The sequence below is a fragment of the Myotis myotis genome, unplaced genomic scaffold (genome assembly GCF_014108235.1).
Source record: "Myotis myotis isolate mMyoMyo1 unplaced genomic scaffold, mMyoMyo1.p scaffold_m19_p_21, whole genome shotgun sequence".
Taxonomy (NCBI): Eukaryota; Metazoa; Chordata; class Mammalia; order Chiroptera; family Vespertilionidae; genus Myotis; species Myotis myotis.
The window spans coordinates 9644405-9659436 of NW_023416326.1; the positions used below are offsets into that span (position 1 = coordinate 9644405).

General features: G+C 44.2%; 1 protein-coding gene across 1 annotated transcript in view; it reads left to right on the top strand.

The window, feature by feature from the left end:
* The window catches only part of USH2A (usherin), a 396481-nt gene that overhangs the window by 269783 nt on the left and 111666 nt on the right, over window positions 1-15032 (top strand). The window contains exons 40-43 of the mRNA XM_036354768.1: window positions 5489-6117; window positions 9340-9674; window positions 10769-10891; window positions 14643-14806. Coding sequence (XP_036210661.1) covers window positions 5489-6117; window positions 9340-9674; window positions 10769-10891; window positions 14643-14806 — 1251 coding nt within the window. The remainder of the gene's footprint in view (window positions 1-5488; window positions 6118-9339; window positions 9675-10768; window positions 10892-14642; window positions 14807-15032) is intronic.

A 15032-nucleotide genomic window follows, 5' to 3' on the forward strand; every position in this document is an offset into this window, starting at 1 on the left:
CATACACTCCAGGGAAACAGACAGCCTGGTCACAAGCTCTATACAGATTTATGGTCTAGAGAGCTCACACTTGAAATAGAGTTTTAAAGAAATAATTGTTAAAACAATTGAATAAAGAGATGACCTGAACATACTTATTCAACCCACTGCAGAGGTGATTCCCATAGAATGCCACACTGGAAAAGGGAAGAAATGGTATCCATTTTCTGGCACTCATCATTTCTATTCCCATCAAGAAAGGGTGACTGTGAATTACCTTGGTGGCGATGATTACTAAAAAGGGAGCATGATCTCCTATCTACAGGCAGGAAGTTCACCAGGGCAGGAAATGAGCACTAGCCGCCCAAGCAAATGCGCAGCTGCAAAGGGAAGTTCTTGTGGATAGAGAAGAGGGCCGTGAGGAATTTTTTAACATATTTTTTTATTGATTTCAGAGAGGAAGGGAGAGGGAGAGAGAGATAGAAACATCAGTGATGAGAGAATCATTGATTGGCTGTCTCCTGCACGCCCCACCCTGGGGATTGAGCCCGCAACCAGGGCATGTGTCCTGACCTGGAATGGAACTGTGACCTCCTGGTTCATAGGTCAATGTTCACCACTGAGCCCCCTCGGCCAGGTGATCTGAGGAATTTTTAATTAAACCTATTGGTGAGACATTGGTTAATAAGATTATTCAGGTTTCAAGTGTCCATCTCTATGATACATGATCTGTATATTTCCTTGTGTGTCCACCACCCAAAGTCAGATCATCTTCTGTCACCATATATTTGACCCCCTTTACCCTTTACTAACCCCACTCCCCTGCCCTCTGGTAACCACCATACTGTTGTCTGTGAATTTCAGTTTTATGTCCCACATACAGGTGAAATCATGTGGTTCTTAGCTTTTTCTGTCTGACTTATTTCGCTTAGCATAATAGTCTCAAGGACCATTCAAGGTGTCCCATATGGTAGTAGTTTATCTTTTTTTTATTTTAAATCTTTATTGCTGAGAGTATTTATCTTTTCTTATGGCTGAGTACTATTACATAGTATATAGGTCCCACATCTTTATCCAGTCATCTATCAGGGGACACTTTGGTTGTTTCCATGTCTTGGCCACCGTGAATAATGCTGCAGTGAGCATAGGGGTACATATGTCTTTGCGGACGAATGCTTTGGAAGGATGGATTGGCTAATGGAAAAGTCTGTCTGCCTGGTCTTCAGGGCCTGTAAGGCACCCTGCTCTTCCCAATGTGGAACCTCTCGTTCTTTGCAGACTGCATTCCTGCCTTCCTGAATTCTCCCATCAACATACTTAATTTTCTGTCCCAGACCTTCAAGGACGGGTCCTAAGCTATTTACTGAACAAATGTTCCAATTCTGGAAAAAAGAAGAAAAAAAAGCATTCTTACTAATGTATACTCTCTGGCCCTGATCTCAGGAGAAAAGGAGAAAAATAGTTTCCCAATATTGGTTCTCCTACTCTCAGATGACCAAGTAATATCTTTTTCATTTTCACACATACTGGTCTTCAGCAGTTCCTTTTATTAACTAGAGACCCGGTGAACAATCAGGGCCAACCAGCCACGGGGAGGGACCACGGGAGGTTGGCTGGCTGTGGGAGGTTGGCTGGCTGTGGGAGATTGGCTGTGGGAGTGCACTGACCACTGGGGGGAAGCTCCTGCATTGAGCATCTGCCCCCTGGTGGTCAGTGCATGTCATAGTGACTGGTCAACCAGTCATTTGGTCAACCTGTCATAACAGTTGCTTAGGCTTTTATATATATCGATAACGCTTATGTTACCAGCCCTTTTCTTATTTCATCAGTTGCCAAGGAGCTGCATGTTCATTTTGGTGCAAAATCATGGTGCCCGTTCTTCCTCTTCGTTTTGGGATAAGCTGTTGAGCCCTTTTCATCATCATCAGATTAATATTTCTTTATCTTTATTTTATTGGTCCTATTACATTTAAGTCTTTTGTGATGAGCTGTCAGAAATCTTGTCGGCAGGTAGTTGGGGTATAAATAATAAATTGATAGATTTCATGATTAAAGGGATGAAGGACTCCATCACTCTCCACTCCTGCTAGCATATCAGTAGTGAATATCAAAAGGCCACGATAACAATTAGCATATAGCATATTGTTCTGTGTAATTATGCATCCATATATTTGCCACCTTGATTTTTAATTCATTGGGAAATTCTGGGAATATTTATTTGTGGAGCTGATATTACTGAAAAAGGCCTTTGAAACTGAGTGAGCTTTTAATGAAAATGGTAAAAAGTTGCTTCAGGCCAACAATGAGGACCTAACAGGGAAACTGAGCAGTTGCAGGTGACTAATAGCAAGCGAGTGTAGAAGAGGTGAAAACCACGGAAAGTTAGACACACACAAAAGGTGTGAGTGCGCCCACCCGTTCATTCATACACACAATTACACACGTGCACGTGTGCGCGCACACACCCTTCCCAACATGCACACCTGAGTGTGAAAATAAGCAGACCCCTTCGTTAACAGCTTTGTCTAAGGCTGGGGTTGAACTTCTGAAGCTGTGGAGCAAAATCTTTTCCCATAAAAGACAATTTCATTTGCCAAAATGAAACTACTTTCTGTTATTAATGCTGTAGTAATGAAATGGCCTGTTCTCCCAGTCTGGATCTGGACAGAGAATGCCCTGTTCCCAGCTCCAGGAGGGAGTTCTCCGAACAGTCGCACCCTGGGTGCGGCCGTGTGGGTGTATTTCCGTCCCTGGCCGGCTGAGCTGTGTGGCTGTCATACTTCCCAGTGACAGCTGCATTGACAACATGTTACACCCCACATTGATTTTACAGTTAAGCGGCGGATGGTGATATATTGGGATTTTAAGAATTCAGCTGAGAGGCTGACTTTTGCCTTTTATCATTCCATTAAAATTTTATAACCATCTTTTTCATGTCATTTCACCCATGAATTCTTTCTTTAGAAAGTGATAGCTACCGCCATGAGCATAACTTTGCCCGTGTTCAGAGCTTTTTATTGTATTAGCAAACTGCCCCAATTATAGTTATTACTCATGTTTTACATAATTGTGCTGACCCTTTCCACCACGCAGTAGCATGCCGGTTGATTTGTATATAGAATAAGACGATCCGGCCTGTCCTTTTAAAGCACACACTTGAACCCGTGCCAGGAGTCGGGTTTTAACACTTGCCTGGCCAGAGGAGCTAATTAAGCTGCTTTCGGATCCTCTCCTGAATCACACAAGTTTAAGGACCCTTCTTGTGACAGGAGCAGGGAACCGACTCCAAGCGGAGAGCTAATAAAATGCGCTGGCTTTTAAGGGGGGCGAAATCATGAAATTGACATGGAGCATCTTCTTTCCCAAGATAAGAGATCATCTTGAGGGAAAGCCTGTGTTCCGTGGGGGCCTGAAGTACAAGTTCATCTCATTATCATGGCTGTTTCACTTATAACATAGCGTCTTATCCGGGAGAAATGAAAAGCGTATCGCATCGAAACACATCAAACCGCATCCTTGTTGTTCCTTCCCCTTGAAAAAGTCCCCAGTTTGAGAGGGCACATGCGAGAAATAATTATGCAAAACCCTGGTGCAGCCCTAATACAAAATATTCTGAGTTGTAAGTGTATGTTGCTCTTTTTTTTTTTTTTTTTAAGGGAGAAGGGTGGCATGGAGTTAGATATGAAAGCCTTGAATCCAGCGTTAATTTTATGAACCCCAATCTCAGAGGATTTAGTTTCTCAAAACAACACTGACACCTTACAAGATTCATGCTGGTCTTTTGTTGGGAAATAGCCAAGTTTGGATGACACGTACGAATAAGAAAGGAATTCCTATTTTGATATAATAATGGCCACTTCTACTGTATACCGGAGGGCAAACGTGAGAAATGTCACCGTGGTTTTAAGAAAGCTTTAACATGAAAGCTAGTCTCAGACTAAAATGCCAAATGGGACCCCTACCAAGATGCCTGGACGTGTAGGGGTTTTTCTCTCCCGATGGGATGCATTACCAAATTGTCAGCAATGACTTGATGTCAGGGTTAGTGCTGGGCAACATCTTTCCTCTCAAATAGCCAGTTCGATTCGAGCATCAGTCCAGTTGGTGACAAATACATGGACCGCGTTGCATGACACTGGGCTTGCATGACCAGCTATCTTATAGTCACTGGTTTTGCCAAGCAGCTGTTACATTTAAAACAAACCTTGAGTGTAACACTGAATCACGCGTGCGCACAAACACTTAAGTAATCAATGCTGTTTGGAACAATTACTAAATCCAAGTATACTTTTCATAAAGATTTTTTTTAAAAAAATCTAATGTTCACAGAAAATAAAAATCTCATAAATGTCAACATCGCTGTGGGCTGGAAAAGGAGAATAGGGTATATTCTTGATCTGCGGTAGCAACTGATAGATTTCGGGCCGTGGTTTATAAGAATGCTAAATGTTCCGGAATTACAGCTGTTACTGATCAGTGATTGAGCAGATTTGTGTTATTGCACCGTGTTCTTGCTTGTACCTAGAGAGCAGTAAAGCCTCCGTATAATAAAAAGCACCTGCATTTTAAATGAAATTTCAATTGAAAAACTTAACAGCCCTTCACATGGCAGAATTTAACGCAGCCCAGTAAAGCTTAAATAACACTTTGCCTCCGCGGGCTGAGGGGCTTGCATTCAAGGTGACTTGATGGTGGCGCGCGGCGAAATTATTTACAATTAGGGAATTTCTCTGGAGGGCTGCAGGGTACTTGGCGTTCCGCGGCACCTCGCGGGCATATGGCGGGCCTTCTTCAGTATTCACGGGGCCTCCCGAACCTTTCTGATAATTGAATCAGTTAGAATGCTGAGTGGAGTGAGCGTAAAACCTGTTCCCCCAAAGGTCAGATCTGTGCATTGTTTATTTATCAGTAGGTGAAAGAGCTCCATCGGCAGCTTCTGTCACAGCCGGAGTAAAAAATCACCTGTAATATTAACAGGGAGTAGATAAATTGCCAAACACGGCCGGGAATGATAAACAGAGCTGGGCGTAATGTGGAATATGGAGTGAATGGTGTGGGGTGGGGGCAGGGGGGGGTGACTGGGCTGTAAACTGCGGGTTTGTTAGGACAGTGCTATCGATTATAATTAGTGACTGGGGCTCTAGAGGAAAAAACCGTGGCAGAAGCTAGAACTTGGGCTACAACCGCCCTCGTGTCTATTTCTCCTCTAACGCCTTGATTTCCAAAAAAGTCCTCGGGTTGTTTCTTAGTATGAACTTTAAGAAAAAGACACGATTTGGATAAAGCCGTTTTAGAAAGGAAAACAACAGTCTAGCTCAGTGCTACTCAGCAAGTCCCTCTTGCACGTTTGTGAGCAGCGCCATCCCGGTCCCTGTCTTTACTCCGTGGCTTTCCCCGGGTGTCCCATTCCATGACCTTGTGGGAGCGTTAGTGCCCCTCGTAGCTTTGTTCTCAGGAGATGTGGGGCGTTTCCAGGCGGTATCACTTTGGGTTTCATTCACCCCTATAGGACCCGGACCTGTGGACCCTCCGATCCTCCTGGCTGTGGACCCGAGAGCGATGCTGGTCACCTGGCAGCACCCTGTAAAGCCCAACGGGGTTCTCACGCACTATAACCTGTACCAGCGCGGCCAGCTCTTCCTGAGAGCTCCTGGCGATGCCACGAACCACACCGTGACCCGGCTGCGCCCACACACCGCCTACGCCTTCCAGGTGGAAGCCTGCACCGCACCGGGCTGTTCCCTCTCACCCCCGTCCCAGGCTGTCTGGACACCCCCAGACGCGCCGGAAGGCATCCCAAGCCCCGAGTTGTTCTCCGATACCCCGACATCTGTGATCCTCTCATGGCAGCCCCCCGCCCACCCCAATGGCTTGGTGGAGAACATCACCATCGAGAGGAGGGTCCAGGGGAAGGAAGAAGTCACTGCCTTGGTGACTGTCCCGGGAAACCATTCCACGCGGTACATGGACAAGACTGCCGCCCTCAGCCCGTGGACGAAGTACGAATACCGGGTCCTGATGAGCACTCTGCGTGGGGGCACCAACAGCAGCGCCTGGGCGGAGGTGACCACGAGGCCCTCCAGGCCCGCCGGGGTGCAGCCCCCCACGGTGCGGGTGCTTGGACCCTGGGCAGCCGAGGTAAGATACTGGGTGTTCTGTCTGCAGACTGTAGGCATCGGCCCCGGATGGACTCTGTGATGAACAGAGCCACCTACTGACAAAACGCACACATGGTGGTTTTACGCATGCTCTGGAGAAACTGGGCTTTGGCCCTTGGCCCAAACGCTCTTGAATGCGATGTCCGTGTTTCATGTCTCCCTGTGTCCCCTTAATTACCTCGTGGCGATGCTTGCATTGGCCCTCACACACCTGAAATGCTTTGAATACCACGATGGGATGCTTAGCCTAACCACCACGTCAGATTTAAACAGAGCAGAGAACGAGGTGGGCTGGGGAAGCTCGGAGACCTGGATTAGCATATTAACTGAAGTCCCAATGACCCAAACTCTGATATATTTTCTTAATGATCAAAGAATCAAAATGATGGGGAACGAAATTAAAATAGGGCATTACTGGGCGATCTAGAAAGCGCTCCGTTATTCGCCTCGTCCTCCTGGGAACGCTCCAGAGGACGGGCTAACTGCCATTGTCTTGGCTGGCATACAAACTTCATTCAAGGGAAATTAGTGTAACCAAACAGGAGGGAGTTGTGTAGCTGCGGAGCCTCTTTTGTGTAAATACACACATGCTTCCATGGCTTCGGGCTTGTACTCCTGCCAAAAGCATCGGTACAGTAGCTTGCTCACCAGAGCACAAAACAAAGGACATTTGCATAACAGCAAAGTTCATCTGTTGAAATTATGACTTGGATCTACGCGGTGCCCGCGTGCGCTCTCTCCCACCCACACCAAACACGGGGTGATGCTCAATAGGGGAAACTGTGGAAGACATTTGATTTAGCCTCCAAGCTCAGTGCCCTGTTTAAAAGCCTTGATGACTTGGTTGCCATATGAGACTGTTCAAAGCAACACCTGTTTTTGATAGGAATATCAAAAGTGTCTAGAGTCTGTGGGTAAAACACCAGAAGGAAGTTCATTGGAAGTCCATGATAAGCATACAGTGCTTCTTATACAAACTGGGTAATCTTAAGAATTGTTCTTCGCTCAACGTAAAAAGAAAACCCCCAAACAAGCCTGGAGTTGTTAATCATTGGGGAAATGACTATCTGTCTTGATCCTCGGGGACTTTTGCAGAACTCGGGTAGCAGGCCCCATCAATATGACGTGACGTAATCACGGTCCCCTACACAAAGGCAGAGCTGTGTGATAGGCATCAATCTGGATTCTCTCCAACAAATATTTCATAGGCAGGCCTGGAAAAAAAAAGAAAAGAACAAAAACTTTTAAAAGAAGGATGGCTCAGTGCACAGCTCTGTTTCATTCATTCATCAGTGATGATAAAAATCTCCAAAACAAGTTGCCTGGCTTTTTCTTCCTTTAAATTCCCTCTCTTCTTCGATTTTGTGATCTCATCCAGGAATGAAACAATACCCACGGCTTCTCCGCTCACTCGAGGGATGTTTAGATCAGCCTGGCCAGCGAGCTGAGTCTCTAAGGCTGCCACCAGGAATAGTGGTGTCACCTGGATCGTGTCCAGGCACGGCTTTGCTATGGGGTGTACTTTAACCAACGTAAAAGGAATTGAGTCTTAATCATCATTCTCACCTATTTTTTTTTTGTTAAAATATTTTAAATTGATTTTAGAGAGGAAGAAAGAGAGAGAGAAAAAAAATCAATGATGAGAGAGAATCATTGATCGCCTGCCTTACTCATGCCTCCTACAGGGGCTCGAGCCTGCAACCCTGCCACCAGGAATAGTGGTGTCACCTGGATCGTGTCCAGGCACGGCTTTGCTATGGGGTGTACTTTAACCAACATAAAAGGAATTGAGTCTTAATCATCATTAAGGGCATGTGCCCTGACAGGGAATTGAACCATGATCTCCTGGTTCATATGTCAATGCTCAACCACTGAGCCACACCAGCCGGACTATTCTTATTTTTTTATTATTTTCTTCTGACTTTGATTTTGTATGAGATTACAAATGTAGATAATTCATATACCCATTTGCAGAAATATGTCTTTTAAAATTTAAAAAGAATTGCATGCTAAGGCAAAATATATACTTCAATCAGCCATGATCACAGTTACTTACTGAACTCTGTGGGCATGGCGGTACATGGGGACCAAACTTGGACCCTGCTCTCAGGAAGCTTATAGTCTATATCTGAAAGATATACTCTAAAATGTCAGGGACATCGAGAGGCAACAATAAAAGATGAATATGGATGGCATATGCATAAGTGATATTTCTCATGGCCTGTGCACTTTTTTCCAGGGTCTTTTTCACTCCAAGAGCACGAATGTGTTGCTAATGTGCCGCTGCAGAATTTAGCCAGAAGACGAAAGGACCGTTGCACATAGGGTTCCATTATCAAACCTCATTGTTTCATCTGATGCTCGAGCCCATGAATTAAACAGTCATCCTTTGCTCGCCTTTGTCAAAGCTCTCTGTGCATCTCTTATCTTTGCAAATAGGGGATGTTGTTTTTCACTTTCTTCATTATGCACAAGTGAAATATAGGAACCCGCTTGTGCAGCCTCAGAAAATGCAAGTATTGATCCCCTCATCACCATCTAACACAAAAAAGTGGTTACACATTTAGAGCGCACATTCCTGATGCGAAGCAAGGGGTTCTGTCATTTCATTTAATTGAGTTACAAACAGGAAAACGATCAGCCCTGCTGCTCGCTGCCCCGTGGATGCCCGTGGATGTGTGAATTGTCTCCGTGTGCTCCAGGTCCCCCGCCAGGGCGATGAATCACCAAGGTGTGTACTGGTCTGACAGTCCTAGAAAGTATCAAGATGGGAAGCCAAACCCAGGGATTGGCATTTCCCTTAGTTCCTGGAGGTCGCTAACTGACCCCAACCCTCACCTCTGTCTCATGCAAAAATAGGCATTTGCACCTGACTGGTATGGCTCAGTGGTTGACCATTGACCTGTGGACCAGGAGGTCACAGTTCTATTCACAGTTGATTCAAAGTTAGGGCACATGCACAGGTTTCGAGCTTGATTCCCAGTAGGGGGTGTGCAGGAGGCAGGCAATCAGTGACTCTCTCTCATCATTGATGTTTCTATCTGTCTCTCCCTGCCTCTCTGAAATCAATACAGATTTTTTTAAGTAGGCATTTACCAAGCAACTTCACTGAAAACCAGACAGAGGGACATTCCAGGCCTGATGAACTTCAGTTGCTCTGTTCCTGTGTCATCACACTGATTCCATTTATCTTTTCCTCCAGGTCACGTGGAAACCCCCACTCATCCCGAATGGAGATGTGCTTAGCTACGAGATCCGTATGCCCGACCCTCACGTCACAATCATGAATGTCACTCCCGCAGTGTTAAGCCACGTCATCACTGGGCTGACTCCTTTCACTGATTACTCGGTCAGCATCGTGGCTTGCTCAGGGGGGAGCGGGCATCTAGGAGGATGCACAGAGAGTTTGCCCACCCACGTTACAACCCACACCTCCCCACCTCAGGGTGTTCAGCCGCTGTCCGTGGTCCCCCTCAGTGAATCATATGCTGGGGTTTCTTGGCAGCCACCGTCCAGGCCAAATGGACCTGGTTTGAGGTAAGAAAAAGGGACTGTGCTTTGGATTTTGCTGTGGGCTCATCTCTTCAGGAGGGAAGGAGGCTGTAACTCACGTATGAACATAGAATCAATTCCTTATCAGCTATCCCCCACTCATAAATTTCATACAATTGCATATTATGTTTCCTGGCTTATACAGAACCATACACGTTCATCAAGGTAGAAATCTATTAATTTTAAAAGATGTTTTTATTGATTTGAAAGAGAGAGGAGTAGAGAAGGATAGAGAGCTAGAAACATCTATGAGAGAGAAATGTCAATCGGCTGCCTCCTGCACGCCTCCTACTGGGGATCGAACATGCAACCCGGGCATGTGCCCTGACTGGGAATTGAACCAGCAACCTCTTGGTTCATGGATTGATGCTCAACCACTGAGCCACACCGGCCAAGCTATATCCTAATTTTGTGAAGAACTAAAAACCTTTGAAACAACAACCATTGTTCTCTAATGATTCTTGACCTAGTCCTTCCTTGATTTTCAAAGTGTATTTTTATTATATGTCAGGAAAACTTGATGCATGTTCTAAAGGATACATTTACACAAATGTGTTTCAAAATTCCAAAGCCAGCACGTAATCCTTTGGTATGTTGTTATTACCTGGAAACCTGTTGAGAATGTAGTCAGAGATACAGATAAGAAGTAAGAGAAGGGTGGTTCTGAAGTGGCTTGACCCTTAGCCAAGGCTGTGGGGTTGATAATATTATCACTGTTTATAAAGTAATGACGGTTGAAGTCTTAGAAAATCATTAACTTTATAAGCATTTTGTATTTCTACTTTGTGTAAAACTGGCAAGAAAGTCTCGGCAAACCTGACATGCAAGAAATCTAAAATGTGACCGTTCTCACTGATAGCAGAAAAGTGCGAATAGAGTTGGTGGGTTCAAAATAGTTGACTATTTGAAACTCGAGTCAGGAAAAAATAATAATCTCAAAAAAAGTCTGTAATCGTAAATGAAGATGTGTTCTTTACATTCACAGGCACACATCACATACTCATCCCACGAAACACCGGAATTTTGGTAATAACGTGAGTTGAGATAATCCCAATGTTCCTGCTTGTCTTTTGCTTTAGATATGAGCTTCTGAGACGTAAAATCCAGCAGCCACTTGCATCAAATCCCCCAGAAGATTTAAATCTGTGGCACAATATTTACTCAGGAACCCAGCGGTTTTATGAAGATAAGGGTCTTAGCAGGTGAGATTACGAAACTATGAAAACAAGTGCTAGCATTGAGCTCGGAGCATGTTGAATAGTTCAAAGTACCGTCGCGTCTTCACTGTGTGCGCTCGTTATCAGTGACGCCGTGAAACGCGTTTGGTCGTTATCTGCGCCGTTAGTCATCGGGCCGAAACAGTCAGCCTGCTTCACGTTTGCCGTCTTAAAATGAGCCTTTTGAGCTCGAACTTGGGGATGTTAACTTACTGCCTCTGCCATAGCTCCAGCAAGACATAGATTAATGTAAGATTAGAGGAACTTGGAAATCTTGAACATATATGAAACTGGGGTAACAGTGGGCACTTGTCAGATGCGCACTGTTTCTGGAGAATAATTGCGATACATCAATACTGCCGTCCGCAGAAATTATTTAGTTAACGAGCTGGGCACTGGGAAGAATTCGGGCTAGAGTTCAGGGAGATGAGTAGCCAGCAGGCAATGTCAGGAGGAGATGGCACAGGTTCGCGGGGAGACGTGAGTGCTGGTCCATCCTGTGAGAGAGCTGGTGTGGTGACCTTAGGCAAGTTACTTTCTCTGGCTTCACTTTAGTTGTTTATAAAATGAGGCGATTCAATGGGATTAGATGATTTCTACCCCTTCATGAGTCCAAGCAACGTAATTAAATTCTAAAGCACCACAGGTATTCCTGTAAGAAAACGTTGCAGACACCTTGTCTATCAGGTTACTTCTATAGACTCAGCACTGAGTAGCTCTACTCTGAATACTGAGCACCAGCCTCGTGTGCCACCACCTCCTCACCTGGCCTCTGTGCTCGATCCACATCAGCATTTCTCCTGGCACAGCTCACATGCACCCCTTGCTTCCCAGCTGCTCCCATTGCTGTCATCTCCCTGTCTGAGTGATCATCCTTTGAGTCTTGAACTAGAAGTTTCCTATTGGGCTTCCCCGCCCTCTCTCTTCCTGGACTGAATCAGCTGAAATATCCATCCATTCATTCATTTATCTAACTTACCTACTCAGTAAGTAAACAGATTAAAAACTATCATCTCAAGTGAACCTGGTTTGCTACTTCACTTGAATAATAGCAACTGAACCGTGAGAGGAGTATGGTTCTAGAAATAAGATTTTAATATATATTATGTTTTACAAGGAAAAACACCATAGTCATGTTTATAATGCAGTAAGTTTACCATTTTCTGTGTGTTGGTAAAGGGAGGGCCTTGAGGATGGTCTCAACAAATTAATCGTTTAGGGAATAACTCTGTGACAGTCCGGAATTTCTAAATTGGCCTTCAAACAATTGGTTTTACTAGTTACAGTATAGACTCAATATAAGTTAGTTCACTGTTCAGATTTCAAAAAAACCTTTCCTACAGGGTTTGAAATGGTACATTTTTCAAGACAAATGTAGGGAACACAATATTTTGAGAAGAAGTTGATATCCATAAGTTTTGCATGAGTATATGAAGCCCATTAATCTAGCAGTTTTCTTTTAAAAGTATTTTTTATTGTTAGCTAAGTGGAATGTCCCATATGATTATAATAATCAACATCTAAGTCCATCTCAAAAATCAATATACCCGAAGTGACTTTAAAAACACTGTAAGCACATTAACACATTCTTTGTAAATGTAAAGTGAAATATATATAAACTGACATATAGAGCCATGGGTCTGTATACTTGCATAAAGATTAGGTTTCAGGTACAATGAAAACAGTATAAGGAAGTATTTTATCTAAGATCTCAAGGTGCTATTTCCTTAAATTTTAACTTCACCAGGGACATTAAAGAAAATGCTGAAGACAAATGCATGACGTCAAGTAAGATGCCTACTGATTTCTCATTTAAATAAAACCAGGGGTAGTGGCGAGAATTAAATATTAGAAATGAGGAAACTGGAGACTCAGTCACCTTAACTGGTTGTGTATCCTTAGGCAAAGCCACTTACCTTCGCAGGCCCTCAGTTTTCTTATCTGTAAAATGTGGCAGCTAATTTTATTATTTGAAGCAAATAAGCTCTAAAGCTGTCTCTAAAATTATAATATCACTTTGAAAACGGTCATTGTAACTACACATATCTCCGTGACCTACATTTCTATTACTCAGGCATACATTGTGCATTTCACCATCCCTAAGTTATAATGAAATAGCTTCATGTATCACTGGAAGAAATAAGGACTTACAGAATTTATTTACAATTCACCCATTTAGTGCCATCTGGTGCTGTTAATTTCACTTATAGAAAAGAGTCAAAAAAATGACTCACTTTAAAGCCATAAAGATTACTTAATATATAATATGAGATATGTGGAAGAAAAATTCAAATTTTGTAGATTAGGCACCCTGACCCTAGCTAAATTTCTTTTAAGCCAGGTTGTGGAGTAACACACAATTAGAAGTATTTTACTCAGGGGGGAAAGCTAATGAAGCTGAGGTCGCAGGCTCAATTCCCATGTGAGCCATTAGCTTCGTTTCATTCGATTGTCACAGACTTGCTACCCTCTTAACCCCAACTCCCCATCCTTCCAATTCCTACTAGTGGTGACACAGGAAATTTGGCGAGACTGTTTGGATGTGTAAGCAAAAATCCATCTGCTCCGCTAGAAAAAATACCTCAAGTTCAAGCCCCAGTGATATGCCAGCATCCGAGTATGGACAGATCAGGTTCTCATTATTATTGGTGTTACTGCTCTCATCGCTATGGTGGTCAGAAGAGCAGGCTCTGGGATCTGACTGTCCAGGTTTGAATTTGTACTCCCCCACCTACTACCTTGACGACTTAAACAAGTGATTTAACTCGGAGCCTTACTTGCCTCCTTTTCAAAATAGGTATCATCATAGCACTTCCTAGTCATTGTGAGGAGCTAATGAGTTAGTACATGTAGAAACTTCCTAACACGCGTTAAATAGTCAGTAAATACTATTGTTACTCCTTCTCACGTGTCGTAGTCATGTAGACTATTTAGCACTTGCTAAAAACCATAGGTAACCCTGTTCCCTTTGGCTCAGTGGATAGAGCGTCGGCCCTCTTACTGAAGGGTCCCGGGTTCAATTCCAGTCAAGGATCGATGGCTTGACTCAGTCATTTAATGTGTAACTTGGAAAGTCCCCATCACAGCCTCATGCTTCCTCTGCCTACAAAGCAAGATTCCGTTTCCACAGGGTTAACTCAAGTAACTATCTTCCCAGGAAGACAGAAGATGGCTCACTGTGGCCAGACTCCCAGCGGGGGACATTGCTCCCTTCCCCAATTAGGATTTAATTTAAGGGTTTATCTCTTTGCCCGTGAGATGTGGGGGAAGAAGTGTAGGTACAGGAAGAGGATGGAGAGGAGAGATTCTGATGTTTGAAAATGGATGCGTTTCCCAGAAGGGGAACATGAAACTCTGATGGAATGCAGATAGAAAACTGGCGAGATTTGCAGCTGCATCTTGAATGGGTCTTAATCCTCATCACTTCCCAAAACAGTGAGAAGGGGAGACGATAAACCACGCCGGTTTTTAATAGCCATCTGTGCTTTGTGATCCTAATAAAGTACTTTCTTGAGACTGGTTAAGGCTCAAGAGTTACAAAAAAATAAGGATTGTGTGTGTGTGTGTGTGTGTGTGTGTGTGTGTGTAGAAAAAGGAGATAATGTATATTGTTAAGAGGAAAAAGAAAATTGTGCATTTTGTGCAGAAAAGTCCTGTGTTTTTGAGGGACAAGAAAATTGTGTTTTGCTTCCTGTACAAGAGAAATGTATATGAGTCTCTTCTACAAACCTTGTAGGTTCACCACGTACGCGTATAAAGTTTTTGTCCACAACAGTGTGGGTTTCACACCGAGCCAGGAAGCGACGGTGACCACGTGGGCTGGCCTGCCGCAGAGAGGAGCCAGGCTCTCCGTGACAGTCCTCAACCACTCGGCCCTCGACGTGCGGTGGGATAAACCAAGTAAGCAAGCTGCTTGTCGTGTGTTTATTTCCCTTTAATGCGTTAGCACTGCCGTGAATTTGAAATAAACAGGTTCCAAAGCCAAAACAACACAAGCCGAGGTCCCTGTGCTGTTCTTCAGAGGCCGACTCTCTCTTCTCCTCCTCCGTCCTCCCGGGCCTTCTCTCCCTTGCTCTGTCCCCTTTGGGTTGGACTGTGGTGTCCAACAGCTGTGATGGAAATGCCC